This window comes from Mixophyes fleayi, chromosome 2 (genome assembly GCF_038048845.1).
Source record: "Mixophyes fleayi isolate aMixFle1 chromosome 2, aMixFle1.hap1, whole genome shotgun sequence".
Taxonomy (NCBI): Eukaryota; Metazoa; Chordata; class Amphibia; order Anura; family Limnodynastidae; genus Mixophyes; species Mixophyes fleayi.
This window is the reverse complement of record NC_134403.1, coordinates 316,548,983-316,570,874: the sequence shown is the minus strand read 5'-3', so window position 1 is coordinate 316,570,874 and position 21,892 is coordinate 316,548,983. Positions and strand designations below refer to the sequence as shown.

At 40.2% G+C, this 21,892-nt stretch overlaps 1 protein-coding gene across 1 annotated transcript; it reads right to left on the bottom strand.

The window, feature by feature from the left end:
• Positions 1-334: 334 nt before the first annotated feature.
• LOC142139228 (tricarboxylate transport protein, mitochondrial-like) lies at positions 335-20,004 on the bottom strand. Its single transcript, XM_075196665.1, has 9 exons — positions 19,681-20,004; positions 11,168-11,275; positions 10,081-10,180; positions 8,359-8,497; positions 6,454-6,538; positions 4,874-4,978; positions 4,118-4,233; positions 2,830-2,903; positions 335-2,543 (listed from the first exon to the last, which is right to left on the bottom strand). Exons 1-9 carry the CDS (start codon positions 19,841-19,843, stop codon positions 2,429-2,431), a joined length of 1,005 nt encoding a protein of 334 aa, XP_075052766.1. The 5' UTR covers positions 19,844-20,004; the 3' UTR covers positions 335-2,428.
• Positions 20,005-21,892: the final 1,888 nt, after the last annotated feature.

Below are 21,892 nucleotides of genomic sequence, written 5' to 3'. Positions count from 1 at the left end.
TCCCAAATTTCTGGGAGTCCACAGGAAACCTCCCGGATCCTAAAAAATGGCGAAATTCATGGCATCGAATATCAGGGGTGGGGCTTAATCGAGTCATTAAGCCCCGCCCCTCGCTGTTCAATGCTGTGAATTTCGCCACTTTATAGTGGGAGCGAAGCTATAGTGACCCAGACGCAGAGACGTCACCACACCCCCTCCTACCCCTGTCACATTACCTGTCCTCCAGGATCTCCCGGAGGACAGAGTCACAAAGTCGGCAAGTATGAATAATAATAATAATGACATTTGAAATAAATACATTGCTAAATGAAGAAATAAATACTAGAGGGAACAGTTTAAGACCCCACGGACAATGATGTGGTTGATTTATTTACACAGTTCATACAAGTAAGTTAGCGTTCTGCTTGTTAAATGGATCAGACTGGAATGTGTCAAGACATAATGCTGTTTAGGCGTTATCAGTGTAGGCACAGAATAGCCATAAGTCACAAAGTGTCTATGAATGTTTGGCACAAAGAGTTCAGAAAGACACTAGGCAGACAAGAGTTTAGTGTTACAAGTAAAATAATGAAACTTTCACCTACACACACGCAGCCATTTTGCAGGCTGAACATATATTTTTTTAAGACTGCAGTCCATCAATTAACTAGGAACCAGTGACATAAATGGGCATTATGTCATTTCACTGGTTCATGGAAATTTGATATGCTGCTGTCTCATGTATACTGGTGCAGCCAACAAAATGTCCGTTGTCCGTATTGAATAGGAACATTGTCTCAGGCCCACAAAATGGCTGCCACCATGTGTAGACAATTGGCACACTTATACACACAAACTACATTTACAGTAATGCACATTCTGTGATAGTGGTTGAACAGTCCCTTCAAATTCCTTGCAAGACACTTTTCAATCTTCAAGCAGTAAACAATTTACACTTATTTGTAAAAATCGAAATGGTAAGATTATTTTCTGGGTTGAGGGGGGGGCTGGGGCTGTGGATTGGTTTGTGCAAAATGTTGAGTTATTGAAATGATCACAAGCTACCATCAAGTTATTCTTGTGAAGGATACATATTTCACAATACAAAATAAAAGGTTAAAAAAAAATGTGTTGATAAAAACATACTGAAAAGCTGAAGTCACCATCTGTATTATTAATGCATTTTTTCAAACATGTTTTAGAAGGGTGGACTTAGAAATACAAGCTGATTATAGCATGTAATTGAACTGGAAAGAATATGAGGCATATTAAACGAAGAGGTTTCTGGAAATCTATCTGGAATTCCTTTAACCTATAAATATTGTTTTCTGTTGTTCAATATAATGAGAAAGCACAGCTGAAGTACTACTTTTTGCCTGTATTATGTACGATTAACTACACTCAGGAGAACATAATGCTTGCAGGGGCGCACAGAGGATTTTTAAGGGGGGGTTTCCCCTCCACCGAAAAAAAAAAGTGAGAGAGCTGCATGCGCAACAGCTCTGTTTAGGCAGCACTGTACTATACAGCAGCCGCGGCGCTGTCAAAGAAGCGTCCGCGGCGGTGCTGTATACAATACAATACAGCACCGCCGCAGATGCTTCTTTGACAGCGCCGCGGCTGCTATATAGTACAGTGCCGCTATGTAGGGCACTTCTTTAACAGAGGGGAGGGGTTTCTGGAGACCCAGAAACCCCCCCTGCGTGCGCCCCTGGCTTGGTAGACTATTTTAGGTTCTGGGTCATGTGGGTTGTATATGTGCTACAAAAGTGGATTTATTCTTATGCACTATATCTATGAATTGCATATACAGGGAATAAAGATGACAGCATTTGTATGGGGAAATCAGCCAAATTATGGACAATAGGAGCAATATTAGCATTAGTGCTGTAAGGTATTGTTGTGAACACAGGACTTTGGTCATACTTTTTGCAGATGAAGAAACAGACATATAAACAATCACAACTTTTTTTTCCCCAGGCCTAACTAGCACCCCAGGAATTTAGCAAAAGGTAACAGTGTGCCATTAAACTGCAACTGTTGCCCACACACAGCATAGGCAGCCATTTTATAGCCTGAACCAATATTTGTGCCTCACTGATATGATTGGTTACATTCTTATGAATATTGGTTCAATGGACAAAATGTCTGACTTGCTGTGTATATTAGATACATTCTAAAAGTATTAAAATGTAGTTCATGCTCCTAGAGCAGTAATAATGCCACAAGAAAGGAATCACTTTTTGCATTTTGGGTAACTGACCATGTAGTAAGTGACAGAATTAAGGCAAACACTGACAAAGGCATAATTAGCCATAAAATAAACATAAGGTTAAAGGTAGATTCTGTGAACATTTACATATAACAAATAAGCACAATCCATTCAAAGGAGGGGAAAAAGTTAAGACCCCAAGGCTGAGAGATGTTTCCAATCAAGGAGAAGATGAGATTATGAGGTTTTCCAAACTCTGTTAAGAACTTTAACTACTTCTTCATAAATAACAAAGACAATGGCGACGTCCAGACATACTCTGCCTAAACGTGGGACGGTTCCCTTGTAGAACCTAACAAAGATGGAAAGACATTGAGTAAGAATTACAGTTCATAGTAGCTAATCCATATTTATAAATTGCTTCTGTCATAGATAAGTCTTCCTTAGTTCTGATCCTACAAATAGTCATATTATGCCTATAATCTGAAATAATACTTCAAGGGAAACCGCAATGGAGGAGATTTCTTGTACAAAGGAAATCCTCTTTGTTGCTATGGATTACAGCACCTTTTACTATGCACCAGTTTCACTAACACCCTTCAATTCAATTTTCAGCAAAAAAAATGAAGGTCACTTACGCCAAGGGCCCCTCGTTGCGGAGTATCTGGCTCGCACAGTCCAAAGTGCTCTTGTACTTGTGAGCTTCCAAGCCCTGGTAATGACAAAAGTATATATATTAAAAAAATATATATTAATATTTAAATAATATATGAAAAGTAGTGATATAAACAATGAATCAATGCAGAGATCCAAATTTGTTTTCAGGTACCATTATCAATATCACACTAAACTGAGTTTAATGTATGCAAATTTGCACAGTAAAGGCCTCATTTAGAGTCGGACGCAATTTACACTGAAATTGTAACTGTAAATTGCATTCCTTAATTTACACAGTATTTAAAGTAGCACGATCTTTAGATCTGTGTAACTTAGAATACTGTGCAAATTGCAAAATACGCCTCTTTATCTGACTTATGGGCCAGTGTTCAAGCAGGTAATTAAATAAAAAAAAATCATGTAAAAATAAAATAAAAATTGTTCTTTTCCCTTTCAAGCAGCACAAGGGTTGGTTATGCTGTTTGGGAGGGGGTGCACACCTCTTGCACCAGCTGAAAGCACCCGCAAGATCCTAGAGACTTATCTGTGGTTACTTTCAACTCAAAATAGCATGTAAAGAGCGTGACATTGCTAGGCAAGCCCACTCTCTTCCCGTTGCCCCTCTCTCTAAGCGCAGAGAGGTGCAACAGGGAGATCCGTCTGTCAGAGTGCAAACTGAGACGGAACTTTGACCAAAAGTGCTTTTTGCTCTGATCATTCTCTAAATGAGGCCCTAAGGATATAATTATAGCCCCAAAAGTCCATGTCATTGCTACAGGGCCCATAAGGACTCTTGAACTCTACAGGCCCCTATATCTAACTGGGTACTGATTTATCCAGACAGCAGTAGGCAAAGAAAGAGCATAATAGGAATGTATATATAGGTGAGACAGACTGCTATGGATATAGTTAGTAGGCTACAGTATCAGGTATTGATTAGAGTGGCACATATCATGGTGGTCAATTCCATGTTTAGAGAGACAGCAATGCCAATTTTGCTATGGATCTGATCATTTCTATTTACCCCTTTTTATATATGTATATATATATATATATATAAAATTGACAATGACTGATTATTAATCATTACTGTGTTGGCTACAGTTATGGGTAATGCCATATAGCTGGTCACTCCAATAGTTGCAGAACTGTTTCTACCATAACTTCAGCAGTTTCCAAACCCCATCTGAGCTGCTTCTAGCACTGGCTGTAATATTCCGCACATGATTCTCCACCAATCTCTGAAACAGTTTGTAGATCTCATCTCACCTGCATCCTAGTCTTGATAACATCTAGAGGTGTATTTCCAAAGACACTAGCGGCTCCAGCAATGGCACCAAAAGCCCCTGTAACAACTGGATGAATCTGCTTGTGTGGATCATCACCTGAAAACAGAAGCGCTATAATGTATGATACAAGGCAATTGTCCGGTTTCATTATGAAGAAACAAGACACAATGACAGATTGCTAAAGAAATTGCTGACAACCTTATTAAATGCAGCTTGTAGCACTGTTATATGTTGTTTTAGCCAATGGCACTCATTGTAGCAAAACAACTGTTTCATTATGTCTAGCACAGGATAATATATAAACACTAGGCATATGCAGGGTATGAGACGGATCAGGGGTATTTGCAGCGGCCGCTGTTATGGGGGATGTAGATGAGAGCTGGCCAACATATTAAGTGCATGTAAACAGAAGTCTAAATATAAATCATTGTATCAAATGAGACTGTACACATCTGCATGTTATGTGCATTAAATTGCGCTGTGATTTTTAAAAGTGCCCCTTGTTCCATTTCAGGGCATATGATGCTGCAGTTGAAAAATTAAAATCATCTTAATAGGAGCACATTGTAAATGCAATATGAATCTGTCTTACACCCGGTAACTTCCTGTTTCGTTACACATCTAATATGATTATATAAACAAAATGTAATGTACAATACACTATTAGTTTCCTCATACAAGACAGTCTTATACAGATAAGAGGTGCAGATACGTGTGCAATGCGGATCCCACTCACCTAAGTACCAGTTCCGTAGTGAGGTCATGACATAGAATCGGATTGCCTGATTGGAGCCCTGCTTTAGAATGGTGGGTGTCAGTCCTTGGTATGTGCCACGTAGTCCTGTAGTGAGTCAATGACACAAGGACATTAATACTCATGTGCAATGTATAGTACATATTTGAACATGGGAATGAACCATATTAATAAGTAAGATTTATTCACACTTTATTTTTAAATAAAAGTACAAAAAAAAACACAGTATGAAAATGATCCTTTCTATAATGACAACAACATATTACAAAGCTCTGTATAATCAGCGGATGCTCATTTATTTACATCAGTCCCTGTGCCAGTGAAGCTTACAACCAGATTTCTCTACCAGGGGGACACATACACTATAGCAAATTTAGTCAGAAGCCAGTTAACCTACCAGCATGTTTTTTTGGGATAATGGAGTAAAAAATGATCTGTACTAAACCCAGATTGGAGAGAATATACACACATTCAATATGAAGTGGCGGCATTTTCTCTATTCGAAATTAATGGCAGGTTGGACATCTTCTGTGTCTCATTTAATTCTACATTTTATTCATGTTGCACTGATACTAGTCAGATTGTTTTGTCTATAAATTATGTGTTGCAATAACGAGCATCGCAATAACGTACTACCCCCCCCCCCCCCCCCCCCCCCCCCCCCCGTGGTGACCAGACCCAGAAACTGCAGGACTCTTTCAGGAATCCTGTATTTAAATGCAGGACTCTGTATCTATCTTTCATAGTGTGGCAAGCACAGCTGATGCAAGTTTACTGAGATGTAATTAGGTGATCGCTGACATCACAGAGGCAGGTAGTTGAACTCCAAAACAGTATGTAAACCTGCTCTGTCTGTCATTCCTGCCAGAATATCAAGTTTGCTATTCTGAGCTCATGAGCATGTTATCCTGATTACTACTTGACTCCTGATTACTGGTTTGTAATCCTGTTTTTTCGTGAGACTTGGATCCTGACTGCATTGACAGATTGGTTTTGACTTTCGGCTTTCAGCGACTATTATCCTGCCTGCTGATTCTGTTTTGTGTTACCTGCATCCTACTGACATTGGCTAGTCTGACCTCTCCGACTTATGTGCTACTACCTATAGTACTCCTCCCACTACGCTAAGGGCTAGTTTGGCGGACCGTGACCTGGTTACTACACTCAGCTAAATTCATCCCTCTTTTTGGTGAGCTCTGGTGAATATCGGTAGTAACTTAGAATCTGCACCACCGCTCTCTCGCTGCGTCAATCCTAGCTGGCGTTATGTCCACAACCCCTGACCTGATATCTCCTCTTGCAGTGATAGAATGCTAGCCTCACAATGTAAAACTTTAGACTGGTATAATGCAGCAACCAATCCACACCCTCAAGGAACAACCTTGGTCCAACCAATCTACACCCTCAAGGAACGCCCTTGGTCCAACCAATCCACACCCTCTAGGAACCCCCTTGGTCCAACCAATCCACACCCTCAAGGAACGCCCTTGGTCCAAATCCCTGTAAAACTGAATGTAACTGCACAAAAGTATTCGTACAGTGTCATAAAACTATATAGCTACCTTGGTCTCGAATGATCTCCCGCACTCCATGGTAGAAGCCACGATACTTTGGTGCTGATGAAGCCTGGTCATGGATGAATTTCACCTGTAGGTGGCAAGAATACAACTGAAGGTAAATTAACGTGACTTGTTTTTCTTATGATATTAACCATATAATGTGGCTTCAGATACATAAAATGTATTTATAACTGATTTTATCTTCAAAGGTCTACACATAAGTCAAGTACTCCACATTTCTGAGATACTTAATCAGCTATGAATCGTTTAACTACAAAGGCCACGTATTTATATCTGTTATAGGAAAGGGCTGCACACTAGCTTGCATTGTTGCCTGGGAGACTGGATTAGATTCATACCTGGGGAATATTTGTATTGTGTTTGAATGTTCTCGTGGGTTTAATCCATGTGTTTTGGCGGATAATTAGCTTATGACTAAAAAAAACTGGCCTGGGTGTTTGTGTGCATGTGGTAAGGAGAGAATATTGCTTAAATCAGGTTAATTAAGTTGTGAAATATGTGGAAACATCAGAGAATGTCATGATGATAGCAGGCTGCTGTAAGATGATACTAGTGTGGGCAGTGTTTGGTGGCGAGCCCCGAGTGCAAGGGGGTGAAATGAAACTACAGCCCAACAGATACATCAATTCCATGATCATTTATGCTAAACTTTTATGCAAAATCTGGTACAAACAATGAAAAACAAAAAGAAAACCGAAAATCTCTAGGACTAGACCTAATTTTATGTTATCACGTATGTAAACTGTATAGTTGACATCAAATAGAAATCTAGGCCTAGTGTGTATAAAAGAATGTATCAGGAAACCATTACTGATCAATTGCCGGCCCTGCAAGTGAATTTTTATTTTAATGTTAATATTATTTATTGCTGCACTTGTTTCTCTTGCCCTTTTCTGACACTAATAAAAATAAATGTAATAAAATTGTAATTCGAATGAAACTCAAAAATCAAAACATTGACTTTCAAACTTCACGTAATAAGCATATATTCATGCAAGTGATACATGGATAATATATACTAAAATATTAGTTCTATAATTACAGACTCACTGGCGGCTGCCATGATATCAGTCTCATAGTGAGTGTACTGCGCTGTGTGTATTCAGAGAAAGGAAATTCTATTACAGCATATTATGGAAACAGCTTAAGACAGTAAAGAAATGTCTGCTGTAACTTACATATTGCAGTTACTTTATTGATTAAAACCAGTGATATAGGGTATAGGGATCACACACTCTGTGGCCACTTTATTTGGTACACCTGATCGTTAAACCAAATATCTAATCAGCCAATTATAGGGCAGCAACTCAATACATAAAAGCATACAGACATGATCAGTTGTTGTTCAAACCACACACCAGAATAGAGAAGAAATGTGATGTAAGTGACTTTGACCATGGAATGATTGTTGGTGCCAGACGGAGGGGTTTGAGTTCAGTGGAAATGGTTTCTTTGCATACATTAGGCCCCTTAATACCAAATGAGCATCATTTAAATGCCACAGCCCACCTATCGTTGTGGATCCCTTCATTGTAAGGGTCTACCATTCTTCTGATGGCTACTTCCAGCACCATAACGCACCATGTCACAAAGGACACGTCATCTCAAAACTGGTTCTATGAACATGACAATGAGTTCAGTATACTCCAATGGCTTCCACAGTCAACAGATCTCAATCCAATAGAGCACCTTTGGGATGTGGTGGAACAGGAAATTCACAGCATGAATGTGCTTCCAATCTGCAGAAACTGCGTGATGCTATCATGTCAACATGGACTATACTCTCTAAGGAATGTTTTCAGCACCTTGTTGAATTCATGTCACAAAGAATTCAGGTTGTTCTGTGAGCAAAGGGAGGGTCCTACCCAATATAAAACAAACACATACCTTAATAGTTTCCATTGGACAGACAATCAGAACAGCCTCTGCAACACCCGCACCTAAGCCACACAGAAGGCTGGCTTTTGCATCCAGTTTCCCACTGGAATCTCTTGATAAATTACTGAGAAACTCAAACGTACCAAACCTGAAAAGAACAGAGTATAGCTTATACTTTACAGGGATTACGGCCATTTAAATTTACATAAATATGAGAGAGTTATGCTACCTTGCTACTATGAATGCTACATTAGCCATTTAAAACCAGGCACAGATAAAAGGAACATACTGCTGGCTGCACTGGAATTAGTTTCAGTGTATCTTGCATAGTAAATGCTGTCAGCATGCATCTAATCTAATTCCAATGAAGCCATTGGGGTATATTTACTACGGAAACGCCGATTCCAGGTATTTTCTTCAAACAGCAATTTTATTTATAGACAAAACACTGATGGGCTTTGTCTTTAATAAAAGTGCCTTCATAGCGCCGGGAATCAGTGGTTCTACAGAATCGACGCATAGTAGATATACCCCATTGTGTGTTTCTTATCTAAATGGTTTGAATGGCAACCTTTAGGGTTCATCAGGCTATCTGGTGGAATTTAAGCTTGGTTTCACCTGCTTATCGCGCCATCACACGATAAATGACTGTTAGGTCTGATATCGCATTAGTGTGTACACTACCACGATTATGTTTTATCATACCACAGCACATCGTATCATTTCATTTAATTTTCTAAACTGAATATAAATCACTTTGAACGATGTCGGGCATATTGGCAGTGTGTATGCACTCACTACCAGCAGTGTAGGCAGATCTCTATAGAGCTTACAGAGTCATGATCTTTTCAGCTAGTGGTTATGACAGATGAAGAGCACAGATCTGAAGGTAAATCGTGTATAGTGTGTACACAGGAATCGTCATGCTCATCAGGACTTTCAGTGGTTGGTAAAATGATAACGATATCGCATCAGGAGAAATTACCTGTAGTGTGTACTCCAGAAAGGACAGAGTGTTTCATAAGATGTATGGAGTCTGTATCAAGCTCTATCCTCCAACTATTGGCATCTACCAAGACAGCTCAATCCTATGAGCCACAAGTATCCAGATATGCCAGTGTAGCCATGCAAGGAATATACCACCTTTCAACATAATCACGTTTATTGGGTACAGTGATCTGTTTCCCTTTTCCTCTCTTCCTTTTTGACTGCAGTAACCTGAGTTTAAGTACTTTATTAATGTTAAAGATAGGACTATGAGATCATCCATGTAAATAAAGACATGTATGAATTACATATGTGCTATGGTGGTGTTGCAGTTAGCTCATATCCTAGATGCATGGCTCAGAGACACAATATTCTTATGAACTAACTGCAGAGTGACCAGAGTGACCGTGTCTGGAGTTACACAGTTTATCCTGATGAACTTAGGGCATGGACACGTAAGTGGTTTTTGTGTGTTCTGGGGTTTTTAATGCTGTTTTTGAGCACGGAAAAATACATGTTAGTCTATGGCCAGCATACACTTTTCAATTTTTTGTTTGCTTTTTTCAGTAGCAGCCAGCCCTGTTTTGTGTTGCCATTATTTTTTACTTTGAATCTCAGAAAAAAAGGAAAAGTAGAAAAATGTAGAAAAGTAAATTAAAGAGTTAGTTCTTAAAGAAGGAATAAAAAACTAAAACACTTGTGTTCCCATCCGATTTCTGTGGTGGTGTACTGTGGTCATCTTACCTCACTGCAGATTTGGGAATGGATCCATACAACAATGAGCTGAGACCTCGATACAAGCCCCTGATTCCATGATCTTGCACTGTGAGTCGTACGCAGTGCCCTGTGGGGTGAGACAAGGGATAACAGGCCAGTTTGAAATTAATCACCAGGACACCCAAGTGGTCTAAAGTTTGCTGAGGTCATAATATCAATACAATCGCTGTATTCCTTTTCGTTGGGTTCATCAAAAGTTTAAATTATGTGGAAAAATTGCTGTTAGTAAACCATTATGAGTGAAAAAATGGGGACATATAGGACAATGCAGGAACATACTTTAGGCTCTACAGACATATTAATAAAAATTTGTCTATTAATCAAATTGTGAATGCCCATCTACAAGGACATGACGACCCACACTAACAATACCTTTCTATAATGGGATACATACTTCTCTCTCTGTTGCATCTGCCTACAGGTTATAAATAATTATGTTATTACCTGGCTAATGGTTACTCTTCTAATACACAAATATTAGTATGTCATTAGTATCCAAAGTGTGTGCCTGCATCACTGTCCTTTACTTTGTAAACTTATTCACAGTATTCAATGCGCCTTTCCATACATTCAATATATTTGTGTGCAGATTAAACTACCCACATGTGAACGAATACCTTGCTATGTTTCTGAGATTATTAGTATTCTAAAGGTAATGTTACCCGATAACACCTGTAAATCCAGACATATATCCAGCCCAAGGTAGCCCACTATGGGACCAGACCAGCGGACAGATGCCCCCTGCCCTTGCATATACCAAATACACGCGCTACATGGCTTCACTGCAACTAGTTGAGGGGCATGGTACAGTTTTTAATATACAGGTATGTAACATGCTTGTAAAATAGTGTCAGTGTATGTATTTCACATATGTCAGGATTTACATGCCTGTCTATCCCAACCCTAGCTTACGTTGGACATCTATACTTTTCACCTTATTTTTTTTCTATACAGACATAAGCTGCACCCACATAACCGCTAACACATGGACAGCTGATATAATATGTTGTAGCAAGACAGGAGTTAATCCATTGCCACTTTCATAGATTCCTACCTATTCCCCGATAGCGAGGTGGGTTGGCTTTCTCATCTAACTGAAGCTGGGTCTTGACGTACTCTGTGGGGAAGGTGATGCAGATTTCAATTCCCCCTGCGATCCCCCCTGTGGGACACAAAATAATACTGTTACATCTTTTTCCAGAGACAATCACAAAATATTTCACAGGCAAAAATAAAAAAAAAGTAGTAAAATAAACTATCAAAATGATGGGAAAGGGCGCAATAAATCAATGAAATCAAATAAAAGATTGGCACAGAAGTGTCACAGGAATCAAATGTAAATAAAAGAAAACTAAAACAAACAAATAAAAACTAAAAGAGACATATTCCATTAGGATTTGCGCCCGCGATTACATGTGGAAGCACAGATCCCAGTACCGCAACATCGCTTTTCGTGTGCACCCCAAATCCGCGATGTTGCGGTACCGAAATGACACTTTACATGCGCAGCCGCACATAATCCTGAATATGCCCCTAAGAGTTAGGAGTAACTGTATCAGGTTCTAGTCATCAGTTATTTAGTACATTCTACAAAATGACAGATAGAATCTGATTGGTTGCTATAGATAACATCTCCACTTTTCAAACCCACCAGAAAATCGCAGATTGATAAATTTACCCCCTGGAGTAAGAGGTTTTATTTGTTCCTAAAGGTAGCACTGCAGTCCTGTCCTTTGTCGTTCCGTACGCTCCAACTTCACAACAGAGCTATCAACATTATCTTATATGATACAATCCAGCTTTTATCATCCTCTGATTTTATTGATTTTCATATTTTTATTTGTTTTTATTGATTTTTGTATTTGTTAATTACATATTATTGTTTCAGCTTTATCTTATTTTAGTTGAGTTCCTGTGATATTTCTGTGCCAATTTCTACATTTAAATCTCCACTATTGCGCTTATTAAAGTAATTCTATCGTTTTAAAATAAGCATTGCCCAATCAATTGAATGTGTGTCCAAAGCACAAAGTGATTTATTTTAGCAGATGTAAATAGTCAACAATTTCAATACATTATTATATTATGATAAAGTACAGTACAGCACAGCCAATACCAAAAGATAAGTACATACCAATGCAATCGCTTGCGCTCGCATGCGCACCCACGGGACCCGATGGACAATATTCTGTATAGAATATTGTGTCAGAGTTGACTGAGGCCCCAGTGAGATGCAGCTAATATATATACAGTCAGTGTTTCATTGTGAACAATAGAGATGACGTAGATTGTTTCTATAGGTCCAGACGTTGGGTGGGTCCAGGCCAGACAGGTAATAGGTTGATTCAATCTAAGGAATCCAAAGGTGGGGGTCTTCTCTCCAGGGGGTCTGCTCCTTTTCATAGCCAGTATCATACAAAGGTTTACTCTCTAATATCAATAACTAAAGTATGCAATGTGCGATCTCTTCGCCGACTGCACCGGACAGCTGCTGATGATTAGGGCTTCAATATGATATCAGGCATGACACCTTTCCTATTACCTAAACCTTTAATAACACTACAATGTACATATAATCACTATATATATATATATATATATATATATATATATATATATATATATATATATATACATATATATATATATAGACTAATAATAAACCGAATACTATCTGCTCCTGAATTACAGTGTAACAGAACCAATATGAAATTATATAAATAACTAGCTGTTGTAATGCGAGTGTGTGCGTGCGTATTTTACCGTGCGATCGCATCACGCCACGTAACACGTGGCGTACGCTTCGCAATACGCACGGCAAACCCAATATTAAACCAATATACTTTCGTTCATCCAATTATACGACTTCGACAGTCTCTTTCCCATTATTTTGATAATTGTGATTACAAAAGAGCAGCAGTACTTTATTTAGTGAGAGCACTCTACATCAATTACTTACTAAAACAATCTAAATAAAAAAACATTATTTTTTTATTTTTTTATTTAAAGCCTAGGTAGTCTGAAAGACTCCAATCAGTGCTCTTGTGCCCAAGTGTCCGAAAAAATAAGTGAAAACTTAAAAAACGTGCACAAGGGATGCAGAACTGGCCCTCCTCAATAAAGGAAAGGCCCTAGGCCCCGACCCCCGGATCCATAAGGACCCTTAGGGGGCAAGGGTCTTCAGACCCCCTTCGCTGCGAGGCTAGGGGGGTCCCTTTAGCCCCTGGGATCCGCCGAAGCTTCACCCAGGGCTCAATAACTGTCCACCCCCTGAAGGGAGGACCAACGATGTTTTCAGGGGGGCCGGAACCTGATGGCCACACAGCCCCCCCTAGATCTTCGGGGTATAGAGCCCATAAGGACCTTATCCGCACCCTAGAATCCGTGAATAAAACATAGAAAAAAGTGGAGTGACAAAACAGGTGAGAAAATAAATAGTGCCGTGTATAACGGCCCCAGCCTTTCGGCCGAGATGTTTAAAAATTATTCCTGCCTAGCCAAAAGGCCGGAGCAAGGAAAGGTGTGTGGCTTGAAAGTGGGGTTTGTGCAAAGTGCCGTGTCAAGTGAGGGTTCCACGCCCCAAGTAATTATGGCACCCCTGGGTCACCACTCCAGGGGCTCTAGCCCAGGCTTTCAAAGCCACCGGCCTTCTGGCCAGACCAAGCTTTCCCATGGTCCTTTCAGGCACAGGCAAACCCTACTCAGACAGGTACTCACTTGATCTTAGCCAAAAGGCCGAGAAGCGATCTAAATAAAAAAACATTATGAGGTACATACCAAACATGTTGTCTAATTTCCAAGGGCAGCCACATTCTGTAAAATAATGCCTCTACCATTCTGCTGTATTAAAGCTAAATGGGAGAGTAAAATACACTGATTGGTCGGTGTACTAGGTATTTCTGCCTGTTGCTTGTATCTGACTACTCAGCCAGTAAGGGATTGAAGGGGTGAGAGACTGACAGCGGAATGATTGATCAGCTCTGTGAGCAACACACACACACACACACACAATGTAATGACAGGGAAATTTGGTTATAAAACACCTACATTGTTAGTTCACCTATTTGGACTAAGGCCTACGCATGGAAAATAGTCATGATAACCAATCCTTTCAAGTAGGCTGTAGCCAAAAAAAGTCTATAATCAGTGGATGAAGTACAGGGATTTTAGGATATGGTGGTATGGAAAATGTAAGTGAATTTAAATTGATAATTTTGCAACCAAAGCAGTAGAAGACGTGGCGGTATGGCATACCACTGCATACCAATCTATTTTGACCACTGCTATAAATGCTAAATGTGTAATAAACAACTGTGTGCTTCACAAAAAATATACAAATCTAGAATCCAAAAGGACATATAAAGTAAAGGGATAAAAGTATAACCCAGAGTAGCAAGGAGGACAACTAGCTGTAACTGGGGTAAAGGGTGTTAGTATATTTATAGCGTCAATTTTGTAATGCTGTGTGTTGACTCAGGACTGGACCACCAGGCCATTGATTGTGGCCCTTTTCAAGCCTATTATATATTACAAACTAGTATACTCATTTGTAACCATGATTAGGACTAGATTTACTAAAGGGCGGTATGCTTAGACCAGGGCGGTTTTCATGACGATTTTAAAACCGCCACATTTACTAACAGCCAAACTGCCGAAAAACAGCTGAAAACATCCATTTTAAAATCCACCACTTTACAGATCACCATCCCGATGACTAGTAGGAACGGGGCACAGTAGATTTAATATTAGAAGAAAAGGGGGCACTTTTTAAAAACATTTTCCCTGGAACAAACACCAAACAGGAGTACCAGGAGGGGGGCAATGCTACTTAGCTTTGACCAGGTCATCCCTAGGTACGGGGGCACAGGACACATGCTAACTAGCACGGCCTGTGCTCTAAGGGTAGGAAGGCTTTTTCTTAACATGGCAATTTCCACTAAACAACGTGTGATTTAGGTTATCTTAAACCGCTGCACAATGCCGGCGGATTGAATATGAACCTCCCAAGCGCTTTATTGTAAATCCAGCGAGCCTTAAACATCCAAAGCGAGGCAATTAAAACGCCACACAAATCGAGTTTTAGTAAGTCTACCCCTTAGGTTAGCCAAATCAATATTTAGTAAGTCTACCCTTTAATTAGCCGTGAGGCATCTCACAACCATTTTTACTCTCCGTAGAGGTGAGTGGAGAAAAGTGAGCGAGATTTCTTTTGTAGTAACGGTAAAAGTGCGCAGCCGTGATATTCCTCAGAACATTGCAGCTAATTAAATTCTCCATTTAGTGTCAATTTGTACAAATGCCCAGTTTCGTTCACTATGTGTTTTTACATTTTAATACATAATTTGTAGATAACAGTAAGGTAGTAAAAAAAAAGCATTATTAATTAAAATAATGAACAAATAGTTGTGAAGCTGATGCATAAATATAATCTGGATTCCAAACAAAAATAGCAGACAAACCCCTTATCTAATGGATAAAATTATGTCCCAGAACATAAGAAAGAGTAAATGTTTGCATTTTGTTTGTAGACATCTCATGGATCATCTATTTCCTCTTAAAACGGGCAAGAAGAATCTGACAATATGGCATCAGTCATTTATTTATTCAAATAAATAACAGTATTTTTTATAGCTGTATGCCAAGAATCTTGAAGTGACTGTCAGTGAATGAATTATGTATGCATGATGGAGAGAGCTTGTTATCCATGAAGTATGACAACCTTCAGATATACGGACCAAAAAATCCATTTTAATCCAGCTGACGTCAATAAAACTGCTCAACCAGAAACAAGAAAAAAAAACCCAGAAAGATGATTTACCGGTCTGCATCTCCTATATCTTTCATGCTCTGTCCTGATAATAAAATCTCATACTTAAAGAGGTCTAGATATTTGTATTCATATCTCCAAATTGCTCATAAGAGGTTTCCAAATGTTGTTAGTTTTCTGCTGTCATATGGCTGGAGAACATTTTGTTTCTCTGTGACACTAAAGGTTAATTGTTTTGCTAAGAGCAGAGTGGCGAGAGCAGGTGCCAGTCTACTTGAAATAAAGGTTATGCTGACTTGGCGAGCTGTCTCGCAAGTACTTGTTGACTGAAAGTTGTATACACTGTATGAGTTATATAATAGTATGTGTGATTTAATGTTAATGGTACCCAATATCACCAAGGGGGCTTCATCATCATCACTGTTTATTTATATGGGGCCACAGATTCCATAGCATGTGAAATAATCATACAGATAAGACATACAGGAAAACTGTAAGCATAAGGGAAGTGTGTCCATTAGACAGAAATGTAGGTAAAATCACGTGGGTGAGTGATTAGAGTGTCAGCCAGTTAGAGGGTATGTTATATTTTGTTAGCCAATAGGACATGGGTGGGGGTGTAGATAGGGTTATATATAGAACAGTGTGCCTGCAGATCTGTCTTCTGCTTCCGGATTCCTCCCACCCGCCGGGCAGTATTAGGGGCAGGGGTTTAAAACTTTGTTCAGGTATTTCGTAGGTAGGAGAGCAGTGCAGTTGGTAAGTTTGCATATGATGCTGGAGTTATCTCGTCATAGGTCACTACTCCCCCTTTTGTTCGTGGTGTCATCACATATTTGGTCCATCTGTGAGGAGGCCCTTGGCCTGTATGTTAAAGGTTATACTGGCAGTTATAAAGGGGTGTAGTCTTGCCGTTGGACAGATATTTAGCACCGGCCAATAGATAAGGTATTGTCCTGGGTTGGTGGCACTATGGTCTGACCTTACCACCGTTATTGGTTTTGTTTTTGCTGACTGCCCTGCTCTCGTCCGCCTTTCAGTTCTCGTAGCTTCCAGCATTTAAGCCATTTAATAAATCCTATTTTTATTCCAACGTTAATTTGGTGTCCGTGTCTTTATTGGTTTATTTGTATGTTAATTCTGGTATGAAACAAGGAGAACTTCCCCGTTGTGCATTTTATAACAGGTACACGTGTACAATGGAGCAGAATAATACATGCATAGATGCAATTAACTGAATAAATCGCATGGCGTACAGATAAAATCAGCATCAGACATGACAAGGGACATATGAGGTAGATTGATAGTGAACTGACACAAGACATAAGGTAGAGAGGATCCTGCCCTTGAGAGCTTACATTCAAATGTGGGGGGGGGGGGTGAAGAGAGACATTAGGACAAATAGGACAGTGCAGAAGACTAGATGGCGGAGAGTTGGATGTTAAAAAGGTCAGATGGTTCATCTGAGGCCTATGCACTCCTCAATTCTTTAAACCCCCCCCCTCCCCCCAAGACTTTGCAGAGGGCTATGGACCTTCCAGGAAACCCCAATTTTGCGCATCTGCCCTGTACATAAGACTGTCTGTGAGCAATCAGACCAGTTGGTGCAGCAAAAGAACCACGTAACCTCACAAGCAGCAACATGGTTTCAACAAAGTGCAAAAATATATATTTTTTACTATGATACTGCAGCCGAAATCTATCAACATGGTCATCAGAAGATCACCATTATCAGCCAGATTTTGTAGCTCAATAATCTCCCATACGTGGCCATTCTTAGGCCCCTTTTCCACTGTGATGTTGAAAATCGTACTTCATCGTATCATTCCAGCAAAAGCATGTTATAAGTTATTGGATTGATTCCAATGACCACATACCCACTTGAGGTAGGGAGCATTTGTGAAGCAGAAGCATTTTTGGGATGCTGCCTGCTCTATTTACATGCAACACATCGGGGTCAATGTGGTGTCCTGCACTGACCCCATTTCCTTCCTGACCACAAATGCAGAGACTATCACATCTCAAAAGCGATCTTGTCTGACATGTATAAAAGCACAAGACAGCAGGTTGAATGCTCCAATACAAATCACAAATCTTTAATGTGAATTCTAATATTTGAAATTCCAGGGGACTTATTCATTTAATACACAAGTTTTCTGATTAAAAATGAAGTGATGATATCAGAACTCAATGTTTATGCAGATATAATTTACATGAGTTTATAAAAATATCAGCATCACATGTGTATTATAGTGCAATCAAAGCTATATAGCTCTCTGGCCCAAATCAAATGTTGACCAATGCCAGAGGCACAGCAAAAGCAGTCTCACTGACCACATTTTCTGCCTGTGGGGGTCGAGGTGAGTCTACATACTAGTCACTTAGTTGGGCAAAATGTAGGTGGTAGTTATTAGGAGTAGATGTATCGGGTTTCCTAGCTAACATTTAACATTGGGACCAAGGACGTTGTGCTATGCCACTTATCCTATATAAAGCTTTAACCCTGGAACTAGCATAAGGTCTAACAGTAAAAACATCACAAATCCTAGTCTCAAACGCCCTTCCTTCAATTAATAGACATGTAAGAGATGCTTCAAGCATAGTTTACACTAGTTGATAAGTACTGCAATTTTATAAGAACTTGCAAGGCTGTTTTTGGAGTACAATTGCATATTACTCCTTTGTCTTGCAAATAAGTGGATGATCCCTAATGTGACAATAGCCGAGAACCCACTAATGTCTTAAAGGTTAACTCCAACCAAAACTGAATTGTTCAACAATATAACTATATACTACTTGCTTTTACCATTCCTCCTGACCCCTCAATGTCTGCTACAGTCCAGAGATGCTCCCTATGTCCCTATGCTGTGAATTCCCTACTCTCCTCCAACTAACTTCATATTCAAGCAAATGAGAAGTTCACGGAGGAGGGGCACTGACAACACTATCTGATTGCTGAAAGTCCAGCCTCAGAGAGGAGAATAGGTGAACTGTTGCAAACATTGGGGGACTCACCAGACTCCAGTAAAACATATTTACTGTGATGGTTTCATTTATTGCATTCCACCTACTACAACTGAATTTTTAATCTTAGGTAGAGTTCTCAATTAAAGCAGCATTGCCCAAATTATTTGAAAAAAAATATGTTTTTAAATAAAGCGCCAACATAGCCCTTGGTGCTGTATGTATTTAAAAACCTATCAAGAATTCCTGTTTGCAAAACTAAATAAACTGTAACTTAGAAACATAAAAAGACAGAGAATACTTAAATCAAGCCCAATCAATACAATATGCCTGAGTGTATTGATTCTGAGCTAGATGTAGTAAATGCCAAGACTCGCAGGTAGCTCTGGAATAATAGCCAATGGTATGATATAAAGAGAGGTCCTATAGAATGGGGACAGTACATCCGATTACATCAGCAGGTAGCTCTGGAATAATAGCCAATGGTATGACATAAAGAGAGGTCCTATAGAATGGGGACAGTACATCCTATTACATCAGCAGGTACCTCTGGAATAATAGCCAATGGTATGACATAAAGAGAGGTCCTATAGAATGGGGACAGTACATCCTATTACATCAGCAGGTTCCTCTGGAATAATAGCCAATGGTATGACATAAAGAGAGGTCCTATAGAATGGGGACAGTACATCCTATTACATCAGCAGGTACCTCTGGAATAATAGCCAATGGTATGACATAAAGAGAGGTCCTATAGAATGGGGACAGGTACCATAAAGGATGGTTAGATGGATGATCATGGCCGGGTACAGTTGATGATCACAGAAGATACTCACCAGCCAGTATGGCTTTGCCAGGATGTGTGATCTTCCCTCGCCCTCCACCCGGGGCCGCGGCGGCCAGAGATCTGGAGACCACCCGACTGCCCCCATGAGCTGCAGCCCTGGATGACTCGCAGGGTCCCTCGGTGACAGTGAAGGGCTGCAGTATAGAAGACATGGCAGCTACAGTGTAATACACAGAGACCACCGGACAGTAAGTACCCTGCGCGTAGCCACACCCCGTTATTCAATATTCCATGCGGCGGCCACGCCTCTTTTGTCTTGGAGCAGTGATTCACGGCGAGGTGACCACGCCCACTGAGATTCTCATGAATATCAAGTGCGAGTATAGTTTAAGGACCACGCCCCTTGCACATAGCTGATGGTTACAGACACGAGGCTCATGAATAAATAATAAGGAGGTGAGGATTGATGATCCCCATTGGTGGAGCAGTGCCTACAGTAGGGTGTTCATGATGGATAGCAGGCGGCGAGGGAACGGGCGGGCGCTGTACGCTGGTTGGTCATGGGAAGCGTAGGGCGATCTCCTGATTGGCGGGTATCACATAAGGCGAGACGAGTGGGAGAGAGGGGCTGTGTGATGGAATCTGTATCACCTCCTGTATGTCTGCTCATAGAGCTGAGGCTGCTGCTCATAGCAATACGTGATCAGCAAATCACAGGAGAAAATTATTTGTCTGAGTCCACACCCACCATGTAAAACAATAGCAATAATGTTATCAATAAGTATTATATTGCTATCTATACTTTGTACTGTAACCCTAGAGACTGAGTCACACTGCTACGTACTGATCTGGATTCCCCTTCAGACTGTTTATGACGAGCAGTAACATTGATGGACACCCATCAGTATTATATAAATAAACAGGACATCACATTACACCCTATGGTATCATACATAACATGTGCATTCATTGTACCCCAATCAGCCCGACTACATATGATACACAGATCAATGTGAAAAGACCATTATATTTCAAGATACCTTTTATTAACACGTTTGACTGTTGGGATTGAGGTCTAGAACCGGTTCATACTTTTATTTGATGTTTAGAGACAATATTATTGCCGTGGCCGAGGGTTGAATTGTGTTACCAAGTTCTGAAATGAGCTCAGTGTGATAAATATCAAAGATAAAGACAACCCTGATATTGTGGCATTGTCTAGACGGGGATTTGTTGCCATTTGCTGTTTGTTTACATTGCTGTTCAGCAGACACCAGGGAGCTTTGGAAAACAATAGGGGTTTCTGGTGTGACCACTGACACTGCTCAGCTCATCAGCATAGAAAGGAAGGGGGAGAGGGAGGATCTAATCTGTGACCCGCCCCTGTTGTCATGGAGACGCGTCATTACTGTTTCTATGGTGACCATTGTGTTTGGATGTCAGAGTGATGATATAAGTGTACTGTGTGAGCTCCTGTAATGATATCTGCAAAAACAGAATATTGATGTAATCACTTATAATAGTGAATGATGATGTCATCACTTGTGTATTATAAAGAATAACATGCTCCCTGCTATATATTCTTAAAGATATTCAAAGTCACCTACAGTGTCCCTCGACCTGTATAAAAGCGTTCAGCCAACAAGCTTCTTATTTTACATGGTTACAGTTTTCCTCTGTGACATCTAATATCTTTATAATTCACAGTAGCGGGTACTTTTCTCATATATATTATTACATACTATCAGGGGAGGGCTGGCAAATTTTAAACTGGGGGGCAAGAATTGACTTTTAAAGGGAAAAAAAATGCAAGTAGCCCAGCCCAAGGTAGCCCACTATAGGGCCAGCTCAGGGGGCAGATGCCCCCCAGCCCAGCCTGCCCCTGGATACTACACATAAACTTCCCTTACAGAACCTGTCAAGAACTCCGTCCAAAAAGGACCATATTGTCAGAGAGAGTTTGCCTGAGGCATTGCCTATTTAGCTTGGTATGTCCTACAGGTTGTTGGCGTTCACTTGCAAGTGTATACATTGTAAACCAGAAGTATCCCAAAAACTGGATTTATTTCCTCCCTTGTTTGCTGAATATGTGTGGTGGATCCAGCTCTGTTACAGGGGGGTGCAGTGTCTGTGGGGTCCCCCCATATCTTGTCATGGGGACCCCCCATATCTTGTCATGGGGACCAGCATGGGATGTTACACCTCTGCATAGACGTAAGCACCCAGTTATAGATATGTATTCACAATTTGATAAACATGTG